This window comes from Poecilia mexicana, unplaced genomic scaffold, assembly GCF_051168715.1.
Source record: "Poecilia mexicana isolate PSO_F unplaced genomic scaffold, ASM5116871v1 scaffold_3, whole genome shotgun sequence".
NCBI classification, from domain to species: domain Eukaryota; kingdom Metazoa; phylum Chordata; class Actinopteri; order Cyprinodontiformes; family Poeciliidae; genus Poecilia; species Poecilia mexicana.
The window spans coordinates 8,853,355-8,878,562 of NW_028263372.1; the positions used below are offsets into that span (position 1 = coordinate 8,853,355).

The 25,208-nt window shown below is 39.2% G+C and overlaps 1 protein-coding gene across 3 annotated transcripts in view; it reads left to right on the forward strand.

Moving 5' to 3' along the window:
* The window catches only part of LOC106931207 (myocyte-specific enhancer factor 2A-like), a 56,165-nt gene extending 32,094 nt beyond the window's left edge, over positions 1 to 24,071 (forward strand). For all 3 annotated transcript variants that reach the window (XM_015009193.2, XM_088004124.1, XM_015009195.2), the window contains 7 exons: positions 11,542 to 11,673; positions 11,959 to 12,169; positions 12,986 to 13,039; positions 18,274 to 18,419; positions 21,127 to 21,259; positions 21,775 to 21,877; positions 23,148 to 24,071. In XM_015009193.2, the coding sequence (XP_014864679.2) occupies positions 11,542 to 11,673; positions 11,959 to 12,169; positions 12,986 to 13,039; positions 18,274 to 18,419; positions 21,127 to 21,259; positions 21,775 to 21,877; positions 23,148 to 23,505 (1,137 nt within the window). In that variant the 3' untranslated portion in view covers positions 23,506 to 24,071. The remainder of the gene's footprint in view (positions 1 to 11,541; positions 11,674 to 11,958; positions 12,170 to 12,985; positions 13,040 to 18,273; positions 18,420 to 21,126; positions 21,260 to 21,774; positions 21,878 to 23,147) is intronic.
* The last annotated feature ends 1,137 nt before the right edge of the window (positions 24,072 to 25,208 follow it).

Here is a 25,208-nt window from a genome sequence, read left to right on the forward strand (position 1 = left end):
TATATATATATATATATATATATATATATATATATATATATATATATATATATATATATATATATATATATATATATATATATATATATATATATATATAATGTTTTCCAGCCTACGAGTTCTGGTTTAAGAGTGATTCAGCAGCTGAGATTGGGTACAAAATCCGATACGAGATTCATCCGTGCTGTGCAGTGAATCTGTCTCTCCCTTCTTCCTCACGTCGTAGGAAACCTTCAAAACAAAAACGGGACATTTTCGAGTTATCCTACGTTGACTGAGTTAAATAATTAAATAATAGCCATTGTCATCTGTGTAAACTTTGCTGGTGAATGTTATGATTTTTATAATATTGTTTCATTTCTATAGTAGGCTCTTGTATCAGATAATCTAAATGTTGGAGAATGACTGAAACATTTTAAGATTTACGGAATCTCGGTTAGCTGTCAGAGCGGGGGCTGAACACCAAGCACTATAGCTAGCATTAGCTGGTATTTCGCCAGTGGACATAAATACAGTATAGTAATATTCTAATCACAAAAATACACAGTAATATGTCCATCTTACTTGCGAAAAGTCTGTCGAGCCCTCACGTCAGTAGTCCGTCGATCCGATCAACAATATTCCGCAGTGCTGAAGGCATCTTCTGCTGTTTTGGTTGAGCAAAGCAAAGTGTATTTGCGCCGGAGCAGCCAATCGTGGGGGGGAGGGTGTACTCTTTTATTATGTCTATGCTTCGAAGGATCAGTTTCTCAGGGCCCTTGAAAGGATGCAGAGCCTGAATTCGGACACAGCTATTTTTTGTTAGACTCCCCATAGTGGTCTGGAGCACTTCCGTTTTCAACACTTTTTGTTTGCTGCATTTCATTCGGGGGTGTCTTCTTTTTTGTTTGCTGCATTTCATTCGGGGGTGTCTTCTTTTTTGTTTGCTGCATTTAATTCGGGGGTGTTTTCTAATTCGGGGGTGTTTTCTTTTTTGTTTGCTGCATTTGATTCGGGGGTGTTTTCTAATTCGGGGGTGTTTTCTTTTTTGTTTGCTGCATTTGATTCGGGGGTGTTTTCTAATTCGGGGGTGTTTTCTTTTTTGTTTGCTGCATTTGATTCGGGGGTGTTTTCTAATTCGGGGGTGTTTTCTTTTTTGTTTGCTGCATTTGATTCGGGGGTGTTTTCTAATTCGGGGGTGTTTTCTTTTTTGTTTGCTGCATTTGATTCGGGGGTGTTTTCTAATTCGGGGGTGTTTTCTTTTTTGTTTGCTGCATTTAATTCGGGGGTGTTTTCTAATTCGGGGGTGTTTTCTTTTTTGTTTGCTGCATTTGATTCGGGGGTGTTTTCTTTTTTGTTTGCTGCATTTGATTCGGGGGTGTTTTCTTTTTTGTTTGCTGCATTTGATTCGGGGGTGTGTCTTTTCTTTTGTTTGCATGTTTTCTCTTTTGCTGCGCATTTGCACCTGTCGGCCACCGTAGACTTAGGACAAAATCTCAGCAGCATCAAAGTTTGTTCTCGCCGTTTTCGAAGCACACGCCAGCAAACACCCCCTTTCCTGAAACGCAGGTGTTTCAGTGAGATGCTTGTCCTGTTTCAGAGTCTCTACTCATTGGCTCTGCTGCTAGAAACGAATGGCCACCATAACTCGTGTTCTGTTTATTTAAACTTCCACTGTGTGTTTGCCTTTCTTGGAGCCTGACTCTCACACTTGCACTAAGTTGTGATTTTACTCCTTCAGAGGAAATTAGATACATTTACTTCCTCAAAATGTACAATTAAGGCTCCACTTTGTGGGAGCCTGCAATGTGGAAAAGCCTTCAAGCTTCAAAAAAGTCCCTACTTGCCCAACCTCTCATGTCCAAAGCCAGTAACATAATCCGTAAAGTCTCTTCGAGTGATTGAACAATTTCTAAATGAAAACCAGTTGCAGTAAAGATGATCAATATGCACAATTCAAATATTGATACTAAAGAGTGTCTGTGTAAACTCTCTTGCTGTGAAACCACAACTGGACACCTGGGGAGGCTCCGACAGCCATTAGCCGTGCAGAATTTGCCTTCTCTCCACCTCATTTTGTTTATTTCCACAAATGTCATGCAGACAGACGAGCCGGCTAAGGCAGCGCCTGATGAATTGAAAGGCTGCTTGTTTACATATTGGTCTGTCTATTTGCAACATTTAAGCATGAAATTTGACTATATTTAAAGGACGGGCCCCTCTTGCTACAGCAGGCGTCCCGTGTCGGAGAGGTCCCACAAGAAGCTCAGTTGGATCAAATGATTATGATCAGGCAGGAAAATAAAACACCCAAATTTTTTTTTCCACACAGAACAAACGTATGTACAAATATTGTTTAATGTATATAAAAATGACCAAACATGATCATTTCATTTTCATTTAAATGACAACAAAACGTCTTGTAGATGTCGACAGCGTGTTTGGAAACAGCTGCTTCAAAGGAATGTTTTGCCGCCACTATTGCATCATCTTCTCTTCAAGTGTGGGAGCTGAAGTCACCAGTAACTGTTTAACACACAAACAGTGGCACTTTTTTGCCATACTGAGCATTTAATGTACCTTTTGGATTGGTAATGGGAATGACGGGCACAGCCTGCCGTGAAAGCGTTTTTAAGACAATGCCACCACTTTTAAATCATTCGTTTTGCATCTTTTTCATGCGGCGGTGCAAAAACAAGCTGGCAGACTGTCAAAGGAGGCACAAATAATTATTAAGTACAGTCAAAATTAAGATTGCTGACTGAAGGGGTGTGCTGTGGTGGCGCAAGGGTCAACCAAAGTCCACATATGGAGGCCTCAGTCCTCGATGTGGCCGTCACAGGTTCGATTCACGGCCTGGCGACCTTTGCCGCATGTCCTCCCCTTCTCTCATTACCCACTTTCCTGTCAACTAACTATCAAACAAAGGCCACTAGATAAAACCTTAAGAAAAAAGATTGTTGACTGAAACTGGCTAATGATGCCAATTTATTTGCAGTTAGAACCACCATAGATTGAGAATCACAAAACCCACTCTGTTTGAAGAACAGACTAACATCATACTCAGATGAGCCTATTGAAGAAATTAAAATTTATTAACTTGAGCAAATGACCTTTTTTTTTTAACAACAAAAAAAAAAAAACCCTAAAGGAAGAAAACCCACATTTGTACTTGTTTGTCATGGTTCATCATTGTTTGTGGTTTTCTATCGGCTCATCTTATCTCTGTGTTTTTAAAATAGCTTTGTTTAGGGCTTAATCACAATTAGAAATCACTGGTAACGGCAACTGTGGTGACGGAGCAGCTTTTAATCTTTAGTAATTTTTCTGAGAAGGGCCTGTTCAGTTTAGGGTTATATTTTTGGAAACGGCAACCTAATTGTGACATCTCTTTTGCTCAACTAGCTGTGAACAGTGCTGTATTGTTGTGAGATAAATGAGAAATAACTAGTGCTGTTCTCACTGTTTGTTTGGTCTGATCCCTCCAAAAGAGCCTCTAGACCTTTTATAAATTAGTGTGTCTTATATTGTTGCACTCCTGCACTCCAGCACTCAGCGTAGGATAAAACTGCACTATGTCCCCACGGTCGCCGGTGTTGAATCGACTGGCTCTGTTTATTGCGGTGCTACATTAAACCGACTCCCTTTTCAGTCTGGCATTCTGGACAGGCTTCTAATAAATAATACACAGGAAAACATTGTGATGGAGCCTTAAGAAAGCTGGTGTGTGTGTGTGTGTGTGTGTGTGTGTGTGTGTGTGTGTGTGTGCGTGTGCATGTTTGTGTGTGTGTGTGCGCGTGTGTGTGTGTGCGTTTGTTTGTAATACCTTGTGGGGATGATTTTCCTGACATATATTACGTTGTGGGGACCAATTGCTCCTCGTGGGGACCGGAACCTGGTCCCCACGAGGGGAAACCCTGTTTTTGGGTCAGGGGTCAGACTTAGGGCTAAGGTATGAATTGAGTTTTGGTTAGGGTTAGGTATGTGATGGTTAGGGTTAGGAAAAGGGTAAAGGTAAGGTTTAGGCTGTAGAAATGAATGGAAGTCAATGGAAAGTCCCCACAAAGATAGCAACACAAACGTGTGTGTGTGTGTGCGTGTGTGTGTGTGTGTGTGTGTGTGCGTGCGCGTGCGCGTGTGTGTGTGGGTGCGCATAAACAACTGCCCACAAACCTCAATGAAGGCTGATCCAACATAAGTTCAGAAGTGTAGGTCAAAGGTTATCCACCACAACACCAACAACTGAATGTTACTACATGTTACTGCAGTCACACGTGTCTCTGCAGGCTGTTGAATCATTGAGTTTTTCACACAAAAACTTCTGCTTTTGGGTCCGTTTGTCTTCACTTTTGGTCAAATCATTGTTGATGTAGTTTAACGTGCCGAACTGTCTCGCTGCAGCTGCCTCTGCCCGATTTCAAGAACCAGAAAAGATTGGATGACTTTTTTTTGTGATTTTTGTTTTCTATACGTAAACCTCACATGATTTAGGATTACGTGCGTTTGACTTTAACCATAAGGAGATGCAGTCTTAGTCATTAAATGTTACAACAGTCAAAGTCTACAAAAATGTTTAAAACAAAATCTGTAATCTATTTAAAGCAGTAGCAAGTTATATTTTCTATAACATTTACATCTGAAACAAAATATTTACACACATTAAAATAAAAACATACCTTGCTTTTCTTTCTTCCTTTCTTTCCCCACTGTTTGACGATAAAAAAAGACTAAACTTCTCCTGCTATAGGTCATGTAGGATTTTCAAAACATTTCTGTTTATTAGAGGCCAGAATGATCTAGCCTAATATCAGCTCCTACTCTTTATGCTCCTCTACTGCTGCCTACATAGCAACTTGTTATATTTTGCACCTTTTCAGACAAAAAAATGATATCAGCCTTACTCAGAGTTGGCAGGTCGGGCTTTTTAAAGATCGGTGATCAGCCAGGAAACTGCAATCGGTGCACTCCTAGTTAATAATATTGTAATTGTTCTAAATGTTGTTGTAACAGCAGAATAATTGTTGCTTTGCTGTTTTGAATTGAAACAGTTACACAGCAAAAACACAAACTCTTACCAAATATTTTTAATCTATTTTCTAGTGCAAATATTTCAGTACACTTTAAATAAGACAAAACTAACTCATGAGTAACTTTTCAGCAAGATATAGGAGCTTGCTTTGATTCAACAACTCCTTAATATTGATAAAAAAGTGCTAGTTCCACTGGCAGATCATTTAATTTATTACAAGGCATTTTTCCCATGTTATGAATGAAATAATCTGCCAGTGGAACTAGTGTTTTTTCAGTGATATTAAGGCATTATTAACTTAAAACAATCTCGTATTTCTTGCTGAAAAGTTAATTGTGAGTTAGTTTTGTCTGCAATGTTTGCACTAGAAACTAGATGAAAAATACTGGGTAGGACTTTGCAGGGTAAAACGTGCAGACATGCACACCACAAGGCCATGAAACCGTGGCGCTTTTTACCAAAGGTTACCATTTCGTGACAATGTCCTATTCCCAATGCAGCGCTGTAAATGTTTAAAAGCTTGCTTTCTTACTGATCCCAACAGCAAAACCAGTCAAATGCTTCACAGATCGAAACAGAGAAGACTCCTGGCCATGTAAAATAGCCCGAGAGCCCTTCCTGGTCACTTCATCTTCCTGACAGTTTGCTTTTGTCACTATAATTGACCTAGGCTCGCGTCCAGCAGAGTGAAGTTTCAACAACAACAGAGACTCTGTCCAAGGTATGCAGTTCAGTCATGTCAGCCTGCGGAGATGAATGAGAAGTTCAGCGGAAAGAGAAGAACTACGACAGAGTGGAAGCTGAAAGCGCGGCGCGGGGCTCAGCCGTTATTCGGGTCCAATCCTTCAGAACGACCGCACATTTCCTATAGGACGCGTTATCAGGGAGTCTGCTTTTTCCTTCTTTTTTTTTAACTCCCAGCGATTTGTCGGATCAAATCTCAAGCATTGTACCCTATTCTTAGCCCCGCGGGGCAGGAGTCCCTTGCCTGAAAAAGGCTCTGGGGGTGGGGGGGCAACGAGGGGCTTTATTTTATCTTTGATGCTGCCCCAACAGCTACAAGACATCACCCTCACAAGCTGTGATTCTTAACAGTGCAGCTCATGCCTCTTGGTGGCAACCGGCCAGATGCCTTTGGAGATCCACTAAAGCCCGCTTTGACATTTGAGATGATAAGAAGGCACACACCCTCAGATCCTGTAACAGACACTTAGAGATAGTCCTCAGAGGCCAGACATGATGCAGTGCTTTAAACCCCCCTACACACACACACACACGCACGCACGCACACACACACACACACACACGCACACACACACACACACACACACACACATATCTATGGAGACTTATCTCACTGTGCGAGTCTTAGGACTAAATCCTGCTCGACCCACATGCCCTTGTTCTGCTCTGCTCCTCTCTGTCCTGGTGTCATCCAGTATTATTAGCCTCTTAGTGCATTTTTCAGGAAAAGACATGCATTATAAAGATGGACACAGATGCTATAGACCCGTGGCGTCCAATTTGGTCTCCATCAGGTTGGCAGGAGAGCTGCAAGAAGAGCAAAAAAATATACATGTCTTAGTATTTAATTTAAGAAGCTAAGAATGGACCGATCTACTTTTTTTCACTCCTAACATCGATGCTGATACCGATATCTGAGGTTCGGCATCAATGCGAAACATAAAAATGGTGCTGACTAAAAATATTTCCTTTTTTTTCCAAACACAGACATAAATGTACTGAATTAAACATCTATTAGATAACTCTGCACCGGTACAGCACACTTAAATACATCATTAACTTCAGAAGCTTGAAAACAAATAAAAATAACTTCAGTCAGTGCAATTAGGACTATAACAGCCAGTGTAAAATAAATAATAAAGAAACTGAAACTGATAGAAACAATAGGTTGACTACATTGGTAAAACATGTAAAAGATAAACTACAACAAACCTACTTTCAAATGGTTCAGAAAGTGTAATTAGGAATTTTAAAAATAAACAAAAATAGTGTCACCAAGAGCACAAAGCCTGAATAGATCTACATTTATATGTTGGGCACATTGTCACCAGATCTAGAATCTTTTTCAATTTCGGGGCCGATACTGGTATTAATATTGGATCGGTGCATCTGTTTGTCTTTTTAAAAAATATAATTGGTTAGTAGATTCAGTAATGTTTAGTCTGCTTTTTCCCCCTAATAGAGTCAATATTTACTTTCCCGTATTTTGCTCCCTATTTTTAATTATAGTGTTAACTTTCTGAGTGGACCCTTTGCCATGGCAACAGCCCTCATTATGAAACAGTAAGCGCTGAGCCTGTCTGTCCTGGTCTCTGTGGGAAATTCAGAAAGTAAACATTAGCTTGCAATGGCTCTAAATGTTATACAAAAACTCTGGAGAAAGGTCTGGATTATTAGAGCTACAGCATGCAAGTTTTATGGCAAAAAAATGAAACAATCTTGTTTTTTTTTTACATATTTGGGACTTCTTTGATAGTATGAGACAGATATTCTCATATTGGCTCGTGATATTGTCTGTCTCGTGTTATACTGTCAGAACAAATATGTAAAAATTATATATATATATATATATATATATATATATATATATATATATATATTTATTTTTATTTTTTTTATGAGTTCCCTACTCCTACGACAGCTAAGGTAAGGGTGTGTTTCAGCTGTCTCATAGTGAAGTAAATACTAATGTCACTATTTCATCCAGATGAGCTGCAATGTTGAGTCAGTTTACTTTAAACCATTAAAAGCAGCTAATTAACCCGTTGCTGTTCAACTTGTTGTCTCCTCTGAAAAGGTAGGATAGGCACTGACTGACTAAGCACTTTAGCTTAAATATGCTTAGGTTGTGTATCAAGGACCTGCTGTTGGAGGGGAAAAGCAAAGTTTGCTGTTTTGTTTCTTTTTGTTGAAACACTAAACAGAATTGATGGACAGGTTTGTGTCATCCAGTTCTTTACAACAGCAGTCACAGCTTTTAAAGTTTTCCACTTTGTTTTAAACTACAACCACAAACTTTTATGTATTTCTTGGAGGTTTTTTACGGGATGTAACAGCACAAATTGTGAAGTGGAAGGAAAATGATGTATGACTTTTAATTTCATTTATTTTTTTGTTTTTTTATTTAGAGAAAAAACTGAAAAGGGGATTCTTACTCACAACGACAAAAACAGTTACAACAAGTCTCCCGTTTTATCGTTCCTGTCCTCACGTGCAGCTGGAGGAGAAAAACACAGCGCTCCGTGATGAATCATGGATCCTGTGGCTCACTCTTCACTGTCCACTGTAGTCCATCGTCTAAAAAGAAAAGAAGAAAGTGGGACAACTGCAAGCTTACCGAGACGATGGTCGTGGTAGAAGAATCTAATTTAATCTAGTTGATTTGATTAGGACAGTGCACATTAATCAATATCGCCACATGGCTTTGTAAATATGCAGAAATTAGCACAGTGGCTAAATTTATCCTAGGAGAAGTGAGCAGAAAAAACTAAGCACCTCACTATACAATTCCCAGGACAGGACACATAGTTCTATTAGAAAAGTACAAAATAATAATGATAATAATAACATCATTAATAGAAAACAATTACACAAGAAACAACTAACCAACAGACAGGAACAGTACAAGATCTGGACAGATGTTGCATTTGTTGTGCACTCAAGAAATCTTGGAGGCACCCATCTACATTTTTTTCTCTTCCGATAAAATACCGGTAGTTGAGGTCAAGTATCGACCGACACAGAAAAACACCTGACTTAAAATGTTTCTTTTTTTAAACACAGACATAAATTAACTGAATTACAAATGTATTTGCTAACTCTCCACAAGTTAGCAAATAACTAACTCGCTATTTGGTCACTATTTGGTGTATTTTTATTTTTAAATACATCAGTAGCGTCACAGGTTTTGTCAAACTTGTAAAAACAGCTTTAATTAGTTCAGTCAGTGCAATTAGGAGCAAAACAGCCAACGTGAAATAGTGTAATTAGGAATAGATACAATGTAAAATAATAAGAAAGCATGACGTCGCTCAGAGTACAAACCATAGAGTTAGACTGAATAGATCTGACCTTATGGACTGTGCACATGGTCACAGATACCTGATCTAGAATTTTCTTCAGCATCGGGACCGATACAGATATTTACATCATATCATTGCATCTTTACCATCTGGCTGCGAGGGAAAAGAAAAAGAAAGAAAACTATGAGAAGTCCCAGCCGCTTTTTGCCACAACACATTTAGTGGTCGCGTCAATTATCTGGAAGAAGGTGCTCTGGTGAGCGCAGCTCTTAAAAGGTTCTGCAGTTCCTCTGTCCGACTCATGTCGCTGTCAGGATCAGAGAAGACGCAGCACATCTGCGTTCGTTTCAGGAGTTTACGAGGGCGTTGAAATGCTCTGCTGCTTTACGAGAGCTCGAGTGTGTGACCCCTCGAGAGGTCGCCCGGCTGCGAAAGTGGCGTTCAAGGTCTGTGGTGAAAAATAGACGTGTCAGAGTGTTTTTAAAGCTTTGGGGTAACTACCAGTGTCTGGGAATGCAGCAGCGGCCGTGTGCCGGTCGGCCAGTCCGTCCCGTTCACGCTGTGACCTTATAATGAGAGGAGCAGAGAGGAGGGAGACCGCAGAGCTCATGTCACGCTCCAGGCTCGTCTGCTAGTGCAGGTGCAGTTAAATCCCATCCACTCCTCCACTCCGCTGTGCTGTTTTCAAGGTTCGGCATCTTTCCCAGTGTTTCGCTAACAACCCTACAGCTAACTTCAAGCTGTAAAAACAACACAGGTTCAGCACTGAGCCACCTCTGTTTGATGAAGGGATTATGTAACCTTCAAGATTCATATCTTGCTCCAGTAAGGTGGAGCCAAGGATGTTTTCTGTGTGAAATCATCCACAACTGATAAAGTCAAGCTGAGCTCTAAAAACAGCTGTTTTTTTTGTTTGTTTGGTTTTTGTTTTTAAATCTGAATGCTTTTTACCACAGACTTTTTAAATTAATGGTAGCAACTGGCTTTTGATAGAATATTTATATATAGGTGACACGCTGCGTTTCCATTACAAATATGTGTAAAACTTTGTTGATATTCCATTAATGTTGAAAAAACCATCCATTCATTTTCTTTACACCCTTGTAAGGGACACCCTTGTCCCTTAGTGGGGTCAGGAGGGTTGCTGGTGCTTATCTCCAGCTAACGTTCCGGGCGAGAGGTGGGGTCACCCTGGACAGGTCACCAGACTGTTGCAGGACAACACAGAGACACACAGGACAAACAACCATGCACTCACACACTCACACCTAGGGACAATTTGAAGAGGCGAAACCGGAGTACCCGGAGAAAACCCACCATGCAAACTCCATGCAGAAAGGTCCAGGCCGGGAATCGAACGCAGAGGCAACAGCTCTACCAACTGCGCCACTGTGCAGCCTGTTGAAAAAACACAATTTCGCAAACAAGGGTTTTCCATTAAATCAGGAATTAGAACAAACTTAGAATGTAGAGGAACTCTGCATTCTTGTTCTGAAATTAACATTATCAGAACAAGAATCTGATATAAATTACGGACTACTTATGGGGAACTAATATGTATTTTTATTTATTTATTTATTTATTTTTTACTTTTTCTTCTTTTGCTCTTTTCTTTGGTTTGTTAATTTGTTTATATTTCATTCCTGTAAAGCACTTTGAATTGCCTTGTTGCTGAAAATGTGCTATATAAATAAAATTACCTTAATTACCTTAAATAAGAACCGCATTTAAAAATCACAATGCGTTTGATCACGCGAAAAGTCATTGAAAACACACCGCGTCGTGGTTCTCCTACCATACTTCCTGTGGTCTCCTTCTTTGTGGTTTGCGTCAGTAGTGACATCCGATTGTTGATCATGTGACTTGCATGATTGGGGAACAAGTGTTTCTGTGGCAGTTTTGCAAAATAAACCAGTGTGTGTCCTAATAAAACACAGGTAGTTTGTAGCATTCACATTCATTGTCATGTTCAGTTCATGAACTCGTTGCCATTGAAATGTGCAACAACTGAGAAAATCGCAGAATGTCTTACTGGGAATGTTTTATTCTTACTGTTATTAATAGTATTATTAATAATTATTTTATTAATTAAAATAATTGAAATGTGGACAGAGAGAAGGACTTTTTTGTTGTAACATTTAGTGGTGAAATATTTAGTAAATATACATTTTATTTCTTTTTTAAAATTGTTTTTACATGAAAAGTGTTTTTGATTATATTGGATTTTTTTTTTATTTCTATTTTGCCCCCAAAGGGAATACAACTAGTCATGTCTTTCTGTAACAGTGATGCTATTCTATTCAGAGAGCTCACCTTTGACCTCATGTTAAAATATGAAAAACAACAAAAATAAGTTTCCTTAAACTCTTTTAGCACGTCTGTTCCATCCCCTCCGTCTACCGCCTCGCTTGCATGGTAAAAAAAAAAGTTGTTTTCCGCCGATCTTTAATTGACTTTGTGCTTTTGCGTGCTGCCTTTTACCCACAGGCGCTGCGTAAGAAGGAGCACAGAGGCTGCGACAGCCCAGACGAGTCGTCCTATGTCCTCACCCCCAGCACCGAGGAGAAATACAAAAAGATAAACGAAGAGTTCGACAACATGATGAAAAGTCATAAAATAGTAAGCAACATTTTGGTAGGCTTTTTTTTATTATTGTCACATTGGAACAGAAGAATAAATTCTGAAATGTTGGATTTTGTCAAGGAGACGCATTTTTCACATCTGAAAGACAAATGAGAAAATGTCAGAGCCTCTGGTTCATGTTCTGTTTAATTATTACAGACATTAAGCTCATGCAGTGTTTATTGCCCGTTTTCATAATTGGTGACTGTAAAGCACTTTGAACAGCCTTGTTGCTGAAACGTGCCATACAAATAAACTTGTCTGGACTTTTGTTCCCACTAGTCCACAGGTCAGCCGCAGCAGCATTTCATGCATGCAGCATCAGGCAGCACCACCTATTGCCATGGAGCAGGAGGAGGAGGAGGAGTGACTTCCCAGGCTCTAGCTGCAGCCACAGCAGTGCTGTCTGACAGCGGGATCCTCTGCTCGCCTCACACACACACCCACAGAAACACAAACTCCTCACAAAGACCTCCCAGCACCGCAAACACAGGTTAGTGTCACAGCATTAACACTTTTAAGGAATGAACCAGAGTGATATATATATATATATACACACACACACACACACACACACACACACACACACACAGACACAGGTCTGGAAAGAATTAAGAGACCACTTAAAACGATCAGTTTCTCTGATCTTACTTTTTATAGGTATATGTTTGAGGAAAATGAACAAAATGAACATTGTTCTTTTATTCTATGAGCTACATGTCTCCAAAACTCCAAGCAAAAATTTAGTATTTATTTGCAGAAAATGAAAAATGGTCAAAATAGCAAAAAACAAAAATGATGCAGTGCTTTCAGACCTCAAATAATGCAAAGAAAACAAGTTCATATTCAATTGGTTCAGTACAGTGGTCTGTACCACTGTACTGGTGTGTGTTTGTGTGTGAGCGTGTGTGTGGGTGCGTGTGTGTGTATGTGTCCGTGTGTGTGTGTGCGTGGACTGAATTAAATAAAAAAGATGCATGCAATGTCTGACAACAATACTGAGCATGCTTGGTGTGTTTGTGTGTGTCTGAATATGTTTTCATGAATAATCGTTTGTGAATGTATTTAACTGTAAGGGCAGTTTGATAACAGCTGAGTTTTACTGAAGTAACCAGCTTCCACTTTGTGCACCTTAGAAGTGAAACATTTGACTGAACTTGAAATTTCTCTAAAGAAATGAAACGTTTCAAGGAAGCACGAAGGTTTGCGAAAAAGATTATATGTGGCTTATGAATAAAAATCATGAAAAAAGTCTCTAAAAATACATTTCTCTGTGTGTGTGCGTGTGTGTGTGTGTGCTCACCATTAGGTGGCCTGCAGGGCAGCTCAGATCTGGCTCTGCACAATGGCTCTGGAGCAGCTGGTATGTATCTTATAAACATGCTCTGACACACACAGCGCTTTCACACACGGACACTTTGTTTTCCTGTGATCCGTTGAAGTCGAAGCGTGTAGGATTTAGGTCTGTTGTCTTTGGGTTGTGTCCTGCCGATGACGTCATCAGGCCTCCGGTTTATCACATCTCAGCTTCAGGGTGGGACCACTGAGTCAGTGTGTATTGGCTTCCTAAATGCTTTCTGCTTCACTCTGTCGCTCTGATTTAGGCTGCACTGCGCCCTCCAGGAGAAGAACTTAATAGCCTCCATTTTGTGAAATCAACAATAGCCTTTACTTGGCACAACTCTGTGATCACATCAGGATTTAGCTATGAGGTACAAGACAAAGCTGTGCTACCATGAGCTACTGCCTTAAATCTGGTTTCAGGCTGCAGAGCTGTTCTAAATATAAGGAGTACCAAACCGTTCAACAGTTTCATACGGAAGCGCATTGCTATCATGCAGTAAAAAAAAATTTTCGATCGCTATCTCGTTATAACGAGTTACGTATCTCGTTTTAACGAGTTACGTATCTCGTTATAACGAGTTACGTATCTCGTTTTAACGACTTACGTATCTCGTTTTAACGACTTACGTATCTCGTTATAACGACTTACGTATCTCGTTTTAACGAGTTACGTATCTCGTTTTAACGAGTTAAGTATCTCGTTTTAACGAGTTACGTATCTCGTTTTAACGACTTACGTATCTCGTTATAACGACTTACGTATCTCGTTTTAACCACTTACGTATCTCGTTTTAACGACTTACGTATCTCGTTTTAACGAGTTACGTATCTCGTTATAACGAGATACGTAACTCGTTAAAACGAGATAATTTTAGGTCCAGGAAGTGGCGGTATTATGCTAGGCTAGTACAGTGACTAACATGAATTGGTCAGGTTTCCCTTCATGTTTGGTCTACAACATGTAGAGATACGGATGCTGCTTTGCACTGTGGTTAAAACCATTAACAGCATGCCTACTCTGACAAGATCCTAAACAGAACGGGACTGCACAGAAGGAGACGTCAGTCCGGTCCTCTAGCTGTAGCGGCGTTCCTGACTGGATCGAAGCTGAAGTTGGCTTTCGATTGTAGCTTCTGATTCGGGAAATGGCTAAAGGGAGATTATAACGGAGGCTCAGATGTATTTGATGAACATTTTCTGGTCAGATTTTTTATTAGAACAGTAGACTTGCTGAACAACGGCAACGGCTGTTCGTAACCAAGCAACCGAAATCAACAGAAGGCTAGGTAGTGGCAAAAGACAAAACTAGATCCTGTTAAGCATTCTTCAAAATAAAAGACTTCCTCTCTCCAAAATAAATCATAAATCAGCAAAAGCTGAATGGCCTCCTTTAAGCGTCTTGAGAAACAATCACCTAATGATCCTGATTCATAAATCTCTACTCGGCTTGGCTCCAGCATCCTTAAACTTTCTTTAACATAGATCTGTTAATTCCCATTCTTTACGTTTTTACAATATTTTTCTTTTGCATGTTCCACGTTTCCAAACTGAAAAAGGGAAGCAAGCTTTAGTGTGATGGCTCCTACAGCCTGGAATCAGCTCCAGTCTGAAATAAAGATGTCAAAACTGGTTCCACTGGACTTATTTCGAGCAATTCTTAAAAACAGACGAGATTCTCTTAAACGGTGTCACTGTTTTTAAATTCTTTTCTACTGTTTTACACTTCTGCATATAATTAATTTTATTTTGTAACCAGGTTGCTGTGTGTTGCAGACTTCTACCCTGGTCCCTCTTGAAAATAAGATAAGATGTGTATCTCAACGGGGTTTACCTGATAAAATAAAAAAAATAAAATAAAAAATAAATTATAATATTTGTCAAATATTGGTCAAAGATTTTTAATATTTGTCGACAAACAAGGAGCAAAGAAGAGACACCTCTCCTTTACCATATAGGTGACTTACAATAATGTCTTCTAATGAAGACAAAGAGGGTAGAAAGAGATTATTGTGTTGCTTTGATAAAATAAAACTCTGAACTTGAAGATAGTTATAGAAATATTTTGTAGGAATATCATGTTTGTTTTTAATTTCTTCAAGTTACATAAATACCTTCCCAGGAAAAAGATCAGACACTTTAGCTATATCCTTAGCAGTTTAAATCCTGCTCTACATGGATGAACATTATATCGGATAGTTGTTGCATTTCTCCCAAATAATCAAGTGTTTTTAGCCAGATCATCATTGTATTTTTCAGAAATGGGTATTTTGTTTGCTTAATTAACCTTTTCCTGCCTGATGAGTACATGTACAAGTCTATAGCAATAGAGATCCAGTGGGACACAATAGTAACCCATGCTGGGGGCTGTCTGGCAGTAAAGTAAAACATTGCTGCCCTGATCTGGGTTGAAATAACATAATAGGTTTGATAATTGTTAACACCCTCTGTCATATGGCAGATATAAGAGAAACAGTTTCATTATTGGGCGTTTACCATTTAAGTGAAGTTGGAAAAAGTTATATTTAGCTCCTTAAAGAAGAAGGGGAGTGAGGAAATTGAAACTGATTGGAAAACATATAAGAATTTTGGCAATATTGTAATTTTTATAATATTGATGTGACCAATTAAGGAGATGGGTAGCATCTTTAACTATTAAACTTTTAAAGCTAACATACTTAGACACTTCCGACCTAGAATAGATTATTCATCTCTGATGCTATGTTGCATCACTATAAATCGGAATCTGAAAAGTTGTTGGCATTATTATCCCAGCTGATGGATCCTTGTAAGCCACACAAAAAGGCAGGTGCTCTAGGACAAAAAAGTGAAAGAAAACAGAAGGTTAAAATAATAACAAATATTGTAAATGTGATAGGAGTTTATTTCTAATGCACTCCAGATGCAAAAATATTTTTAAATCTCTCATTACTGAGGTTTCAATTCAGATAAAGATTTCACAAATCACAAACTAGGTTTGAAATATTCTGCCATTAGCGTAGATTAGAATAATCTACTCCAGATTTGAAGTGTCGATATATGTTCGTTTTTAAAGCATAACAAATGATTTCTTAACATTTATATGTTAAATATAATTTCCAGTTACTTATTTACAGTCATATGTCAAGTCATATGTTAAGTATAATTTACATGATAATTATTATTCACCGAATTTAACTTGATTGTACACAATTCCAAAAGGTGACGTGAAAAATAATTAAATTCAAAGCTTTGTGTATGATTTATTTTGGAGAGAGGAAGTCTTTTATTTTGAAGAATGCTTAACAGGATCTAGTTTTGTCTTTTGCCACTACCTAGCCTTCTGTTGATTTCGGTTGCTTGGTTACGAACAGCCGTTGCCGTTGTTCAGCAAGTGTACTGTTCTAATAAAAAATCTGACCAGAAAATGTTCATCAAATACATCTGAGCCTCCGTTATAATCTCCCTTTAGCCATTTCCCGAATCAGAAGCTACAATCGGAAGCCAACTTGAGCTTCGATCCAGACAGTCAGGAACGCCGCTACAGCTAGAGGACCGGACTGACGTCTCCTTCTGTGCAGTCCCGTTCTGTTTAGGATCTTGTCAGAGTAGGCATGCTGTTAATGGTTTTAACCACAGTGCAAAGCAGCATCCGTATCTCTACATGTTGTAGACCAAACATGAAGGGAAACCTGACCAATTCATGTTAGTCACTGTACTAGCCTAGCATAATACCGCCACTTCCTGGACCTAAAATTATCTCGTTTTAACGAGTTACGTATCTCGTTATAACGAGATACGTAACTCGTTAAAACGAGATACGTAAGTCGTTAAAACGAGATACGTAAGTGGTTAAAACGAGATACGTAAGTCGTTATAACGAGATACGTAAGTCTAAAACGAGATACGTAACTCGTTAAAACGAGATACGTAACTCGTTATAACGAGATACGTAACTCGTTAAAACGAGATACGTAAGTCGTTAAAACGAGATACGTAAGTCGTTAAAACGAGATACGTAACTCGTTATAACGAGATACGTAAGTCGTTAAAACGAGATACGTAACTCGTTAAAACGAGATACGTAACTCGTTATAACGAGATAGCGATCGAAAATTTTTTTTTACTGCATGATAGCAATGCGCTTCCGTAGTTTCAGTCTTGTTGAGAAAAAGAAATATTTCCCTTTTTTGTAATTTTTATGGGATTATTAGTGCCTTTAAATAATACAAGAAAATGTTTTATGGGCTATTGCAATAAGCAATGAATCAATACGTCACATGACAAATTAAAACACCTTTGATTATTTTCAGTTCCATGATTTATTGCTTTTCTTTTTTTTCCTTCTCTCTTTCTACCAAAAACTGGGTTCTAAAAGTCTTCAGTCTGGCTCATTGGTCTTAACTAGACCATCTTTTTGAAGGACAGTTTTGTTAACAGAGACTTCATAATGTATTTTATTTCTTGTTTCTGTTGTTTTGTTTATTTATTTTGAATATTTAAAACGTCTTCCTGTGTTAAATGATCGTTAGTGTTTAAAGTTTATTCATCTTTGAGAATGTGTTCTTGCATTACCGTTATATTACTTCAAAATGGTCTCAAAGCAACAATATTATTGTTTATCGCAATAACTTCTGAGGCAAATTATACGCAACAAGCTAGTCACGTGGTTATGGTTCGGATAAATAAATATGAATTAAATGCATACTTTCTATGAGCCTTTCTCGTAAACAAGTCCTGATTCTCGCTGCAGTCAAACTCTGTGCAGAGCAACCGTGCAATTTGGAGGTGTGTGCCCTCCTCACTACTCATACATAGATTCCTGTGTGCCAGCAGCCGGAGAAGCTGGACTGATTTTGGGATGCTGCGGTGCCAAAAGAATCGCATTAATTTACCCAGAGTGCTGCTGGAGTGTGATAAGCTGTTATGAGGTCCAGGGTCTTTATGAACAACTCTTTTTCACATGCATAAATATTGTGTTTGTTCAAACCTTGCAACAATTTTACCAGAGCTGAATCCTGGAAACGTTATTACATAATGTTAGGAGAAAGAGAGAGAGAATGAATTATTAATTATCTCTTGTATAATGTATAGCTGCTCTCTCTCCATTCAGGATTAGCTCTGCCGTGGACAGGATGACTCCAATACATATGATCTTAAAGTCTTTCTTTCCTGATTCCTGAACCAATCGAGTCTTTTAAGAACCGACAAACGGGATGTTTTAACAAGACCGTTCGGATTCTGCTTTCCGCCACTGATCAGACGTCTCTTTCTCAGTGAACGGATTCATGGGCTCCAGCGGTGGAGGCATCCTGGGGAAGACCGGACCCGCCAAATCTCCTCCTTCTCTTCCGCACCATGCCAGCGGTGGCCACAAAGGCGACCTGCGGGTGGTCATCCCTCACTGCAAAGGAATGATGCTGGTATGGATTCCCCTGAGTCCCAAACGTTCCCACCCACACCTGAGGTCACATCAGGTGACCCTCGAGCAAAAGGGCGTTCCGATCGCTCTCCTCGTTCCTGGTTGATTTGGATTACCATGGCTTTCCGCTTATGAAAACCCCAAGACTGTGTATATTATGAGTAAAAAGAAAATACTGCACATTCACGAGGAAGATTCCAGAGTCTAGAGCCGTCCATCAGACGCTCTCCACAGAGCAAACCACAAAAAGTCATAAGCTGGCTGTGTCCAGGCATATTAATGGAAAGTCGAGTGGGAGGGGGGAAAAAAGTGGTTGAAAAAGACCCAAAGCAACAGGGGAAACTGCAGCCTTGATGGGTTTGTGAAATAAAACCCATTCAAGAGTTTGGGGGAAAATTCACAAGGCATGGAGACATTAGACATAGCTACATCCAGGACATGGGTTACGACTGAGCATTCGTTTTTTTATTATTTCTATTTAATCTGTCTCATTTAGCATTCTAATTGTCTGTCATTTTTATTCCATCATTGACTGTAAGCCAAAATGAACAGAAACAAAAGCTGGAGATAATTCACTTCATGTGTCATGAATCTATGAAGCATCTTGAATTTTAAACTGGCATAAATATATAAATATTCAGTTTCCTTTGGTTGCCTTTCTCTTTCTTATTACATTCTAAGACAACATAAAAATCGGAATAAACTGAGTTATATAACGTACTTCTTTGAGGAATGTAAGATTTTCTCTTGTTAAACAATCCTAAAGTCTGTTGTTATCATAGGAAATTGCATATAAGATCCACATTTAGCCTGAAGAGTTTCTCCAGTATTAGTCATTAATGTCAGCATTTTGTTTTAAACTTAGAAGGAATCAACACCCATGACTCCACATTAGCAGCCGTCACTCACACTTAGCCATCAAGTTCTGTCATCAGGTTTTAAATATGGGATCAGAAAATGGCTTCCCAATATTATTAAAAATTCTCCAGCGATATGTTGCATTTCAAGACAATAAAGCTATTTCATTGATTAGAAATTTAAGGGTCTGTAATTAATTAGTCACTATTAATCGTGATCAGGTTTTTTAATTAATTGAAAATGTACATTTACAAGGGAAGCAACATTTTCAGTTCAAAAACCCTTTTTGCTGTGAAATTACTGAATTTTAGAGACATGAGCTCAACGTTACTGTTGTTTCCAGATGTTGCTTGTGCGTCAGATTTACTGGTGTACCGGAAACGTGCAAATAAAATGGTCCTGGCCAGAACCTTTTTAATGTAAAAAAAAAAAAAAAAAAATCAAATTAATTAACTCAAATTAACACATTAAAGTCCCAGCTCTAGTTTATACTTCATCTCATGGTACTGAGAGAATCATATACCAGCTTCTGTCCACATAAAGTACTGAATATGTTTTCAATGTGATAGCTTCAGTTTTAAAGCCTTCTCCGACAGATACTTTTCCAGAGTCAAATGTAACCATTGGAATGATTGGTCAGTATTGTAAATGCTAAAGTAAGGCTGCAATAAGTTTGGATTATCTGGAAACCTTGCATCTTCAGACATAATGCTGGTAACTCCTCCGACACGGCTCTCCTGGCCATAATTCACACAGCATTGAGCTTTATTGGGTTTACTGTGGTGTGAAGCAACAACCGTAAACAAAATGGAAGTCTCTACTGTTTTAAGAAGCAGCCCTCTTGATTAGATCATTTCCAAAGCCGCCTTTCACTTCCCCCCTTCATGCATGCATGCTCGGCTGTTCTGCACGGACCAGGACCGCCTTGGATTCAGCAAAGCGATGCACAGGAGGAACTGAGCATGTCTGGTTGTGTCAGATTCATTACTGCAATAGCTAAACTGGAGATTCTCCAGCAGTAGAGTCGGACACATCGCGGACAAAGCAGAGAGATCCATTTTAGAACATTGTAGCTTCCTATTTTTATTTTTGTTGTTTTTAATCCTCTACACACACGTGTGTGTGTGCGCGTGTGTGCGCGTATGTGTGTGTGTGTGTGTGTGTGTGTGTGTGTGTGTTTATTCAGCAGTGACATCGTTTGGAATTATGTCATCACTCACTTTATCAGCCCAGAACGCCAACAACAGCTCACGGGGGAACAGCACGAAACTTTTAGTGCTCTGTAACAGAGTTAGCTTTGTGCTATGTGTAGCATTAAGCTAGCAAAAGCTTTACTTTATAAACTTATGCTGTAAAGTAAATCATGACGTGATTCTAAGAACAAAATTCAACAAAAAATGTATATATTTTTTTCTTCCTAGAATCTTTTTTACAAACCTCACTAGTCTGCATTTAGTAGTTGCTCAATAAGCATAATCAGTTTCTTGTGTTAAAAAGGGAACATGTAGCTACATTCATGGTACAAAGCTACATTCAAAGCTACAAATAATTAAGAAAATGATAAGTCATCAATTTATTTTCAACAAGCATGAAAAACATGAAGGCAAAACTAATTAAACTATAAGTATGTTTTTGGGTCAATAACAGATGCACCAAAGGCCAAGCCTGTTTCTTTAAAAAAACAACAACAAACAAACAAAAAAAAGGTTTATACTGACACCATGTGGTTGAAACGGGGTATTGCATACTCTGTGACTGCATTGCAAAGGGTTACAGAAAAAAAATCTTAAATCTCATCATAAACATACTCTTCTTCTACTTAATAATGTCATTATTGTTGTTATTTTCAGAGCAACCAGCGGCTGAGTGGCGGTCAGTCCGCTCAGCCTCTCTCCACCCCAGTGGTCTCCATCGCCACACCCAGCCTGACTCACCAGGGTCTGGGTTACTCCAGCATCAGCTCAGCCTACAGCAGCGCTGCAGGTTTGTTTTGGGTTCTTTCTGACCAGAATAGTTTCCATTATTAATCATTTCTATACAGTTTCTTGAACTTTATCCCTTTTTTTGTCAGTTTACAACACACTTTATGTTTATATTTTTGTGGATTTTAGCTGATAGATCCATCCAAAGTAGCATAAAAGTGTGAAGTGGAAGACAAATGATAATGTTCTCTAATAAACCTCTGAGACAGACAACAGCTGGATTTATATTGGATTTATATTAATAATACACCTGAATGTTGCAGACTGCAGTGGGTTTTGTTAATACAGTCTTGCAGAAACGCCTTTTACAGATTTGTATTTGTAAAACACACGGACACCATCCTCTCACCTTCCTTCCACTTAACATCTTTCACATAAATTCCCAACAGAGCACATTGAGGTTTGTGGTTGTAACGTGACAAAAACGAGGATTTCAGACAGTAGGAATGCTTCTGTTTTCACTCTGACTCTCATTGAGAGCCGTCGCTGAACGCATCCTGTCTCTCTGTTGCCCAGATTACTCCCTGAACAGCGCCGACATGACGGGCTTCGGCTCGGCCGCGGACCACTCTCTGGGCTCCATGACGCCCTGGGAGCAGCACCAGCTCAGCTCCTTGGGGTAAGCGCCTGGAGGCTTTTGATACCGGAATGGGTCTTGGTTCTAACGGATCTGTGTTAGTGGAGAAACAGTGTTCAGTTTTTGCGCTCCGCTAATCTGGAACAAAATTCCAGAAAAATGCAAGACTGCAGAAACACTGAATTCCATTAAACTAAGGCTAATCAGTTTAGAGCTGGCTGTGATTAGTAATGACATATCAATATATTTGATGTGTATTTGTTTGATGATTTTGATGACGGCATTTGACAAAATGTTTATTGCTTGTTCCAGAATTGGTGACTTTTTGATGTTTTTATGATGTAAAGCAGTGTTTTACATTATAGGCCACCAGGGGGCGGTAGGGAGACCTAAAACTTGAAGGAAGATGAGAAAAGAATGTAAAAAAAAAAAAAAAATGACAATAATACAATATGTATTTCAATCAAACAATATAATTTTTTAAATTCTAAAATCATATCTAGTTTTCAATAATTATTATGAAATATAGGTTAAAATAAATGAGTGCATATTTTGGAAGGTTTTAAGCAATGACGGCAAAAGGTGATGCTCTAAATTGTTTGTAAAAAAAAAAAAATCATAATTATTGTGACCTCATCTGCTTTCAGGTTAATGATTTTGGCCCTCATGGCAAAAAGTTTGGACTCATTTAAAGCATTAAAAAAAAACAAGCTCTTTGTGCCTTTTTATTTCATCTGCTCAATGACATGCTAAAAAAATGACAATTTTATTGAAATTGACAAAATGGTCTGATTTTTGTAGAAAACAGATTAATAAACTACTGTAACATGTATCTAGTTTCTAAAGTGCCGGGTGGTGTGTTCTTGTGTGTGTTGTGATATTCTCCTCTCAGTAAAAGCAGGTAAATGTTTGTGGTTCTAGTTCCTCCAAAATTAAGATGAACAGAAAAATTTTGGTTATAAATTAGATTATATTTGTTGCACTTAATGTTGTTTTGATTGCATTATTTCCCAGTAAAAAAAAATTACCCTGAGTGAGGAAAAAGGTTCCTGATTCTAAAATTTAGGTCAGACGGGCCACAAAGAATCCGCCGGAGAGCTACAAATGTTGCTGCATGTTGGACAACCCTGGTTCAGAGCTTTTGAGAGTCGGATTAAAATTCCATCTTCAATTGATGAGCATAAGAATGCATTCAGGGATTAAAGCAAACAAAAATCGAATGAGTGTTTTAGAAAGTTCAGCTTTTTTGCCACCAGATGGCGCTTTCACTCAACTCTCCTGGTTGTCTCTGTGTGTTTTTTATATTTTGCAGGTCTGCCAACTCCAACCTCTCCATCAGCACCAGCCACAACATCAACATCAAAGCGGAGCCCATCTCCCCACCACGTGACCACCTCTCCCAGCCCCGGTACATGACCCATCACCCTGCCCCCCCTCGCCCCACTCCTCCCCCTCCTCCTGGCTCTCTGTCCTCCCAGGCGGACCTGGGCAGGTCCCCCACCAGCAGCGTCGGCTCGTCCTGCAGCTCCCATGAGGATGGCAGCGACCGCGAGGAGCAGCAGCAGCAGCAGAAGCGACGGTCGGACCTCCACCCGCTCCCCGCGGCCCGGTCGGACGGCGCCGAGAGCCCGACTGTGAAACAGATGAGAATGGACAGCTGGGTGACGTAGAAAGCCCGGCGTTTACACGGGAAATGACGTGGACATCAGGACGAAACACAGCAGGGACACTTGCTATGCAAATAAAGTCACGGATCTCATCCACGCTTTCTGTTGATTAACTTTTATTTTCTCTCTTTGTTTCTCCTGCTTTTCTTTTCTTTTTTTAATCTGGACAATCTGCGGAAAATTAGATCGATAAATCCCCAGCTGCGGTGCAATCAGTCTGTTTTTGTCTGACGGTGTCGTGACAAAAGCATCGCCGTCAGAACCGAAAAATGTCTGAACTTCTCAGGGCGAGAAACATTTGAAGCAATACTCCCTTCATGTCCCACATCTGTAATCCTTCCTTTAAAAAAATAAAATAAATATTTATATCTCTGCCAAAGCACCATACCGTCCCCACAGCAACACAACGTCTCATCAGCGTTATCGCCGTCCGGCTCCATCTGAACCACGTCTTTGTTGTTTTGTACATAACATCTCCATCATGTATCACATGTATTGTAGCAACACAGAATTGTCTGTATTGTCTCACACTCCCACCAGGTTTTGCAAAAATATACCTTTACATGTGGCTCCTGTGTCCGTTTTATGATTGTCACGTAAAGAGTTCTAATGTTTCATAAAGTTTACATATTCCCTCTTAATCTGCGTAGTGAAGTGCAGCAACAGCCAGTTTTATTGGCAGGAAGTAGTCGGGGTGCACTGATAAATCGGCCCACATGTTCCCAGTTTTGGGTGATAAGCCCAAAACTGGGAACCACTGAAACATGTGCAACCACCTATCTAATCGGTGTTGCCTCAGCTACTGTCCCCATTAGCTCTGCTGGTGCAGAGGAACGACTAACAGACCCGCCCAAAAAGTCACGTCTGCATGTGTGAGGTTCTAACGTTGCCAACTCAGTGACTTTATTGATTTATTTAGCGACTTTTCAGACAAAAAAAAAAAAAACGGGACTGCTGATATAGAACCACTGCTCTATATCATGTCACAAATGACTAATTATTGACCCATAAAAACTCAGATCCACTTAAATATAATAATAACAATGAAAAGTAATTCATACCTTTATGTCATCAACTGTGTTGCCAGTGGTTTAGTTGAAAGCAGTCACGTCTTACCATGGGATTTATTCTCTTTATGGAAAAAGTTTAAGTTAAAACTTTGACTTTTAGCGTTTTTGCAGTGTACGGTTATGCCGTTGCCATAAATGATGCATTTATTTTAAGACTTTTTACACATTTTTAGCAACAACATGAATAAATGTGACATTGCACTGTGCATAAAGGTAAAGTCTAAATGAAGTAAATCAGCTTTTATTTTCTCTGAGATGTTTGGATGTGCAAAGAGACATTCTGTAATGAACTAGAAGCAGCAGATAAAGCTAAAACATTGATATAATCTGACACAATATGTCATCGGGTTTTATCTGATAATGTGGTAGAAACTGGACACGCACTAAGGTGAATTCCATGGATGGAACCATGAAAATAACTCGCCTAAAATACACTAACAATGAAAGTAAAGCACAGCTTTTATTTGTAAAAACTGTTCTGGAATTATGCTTTAAAAGTGAGTCCTCCAGTCTACCGGTGTTACTCTTTAAGATTATTTTTATTTTATTTTATTCCATCTGTTAAAAAGAAAGCCAAAACACACAAGAGCACGAGCGGAACAGCGAAAAATTGGGGCAGTGTGGGCTGGTGCACAG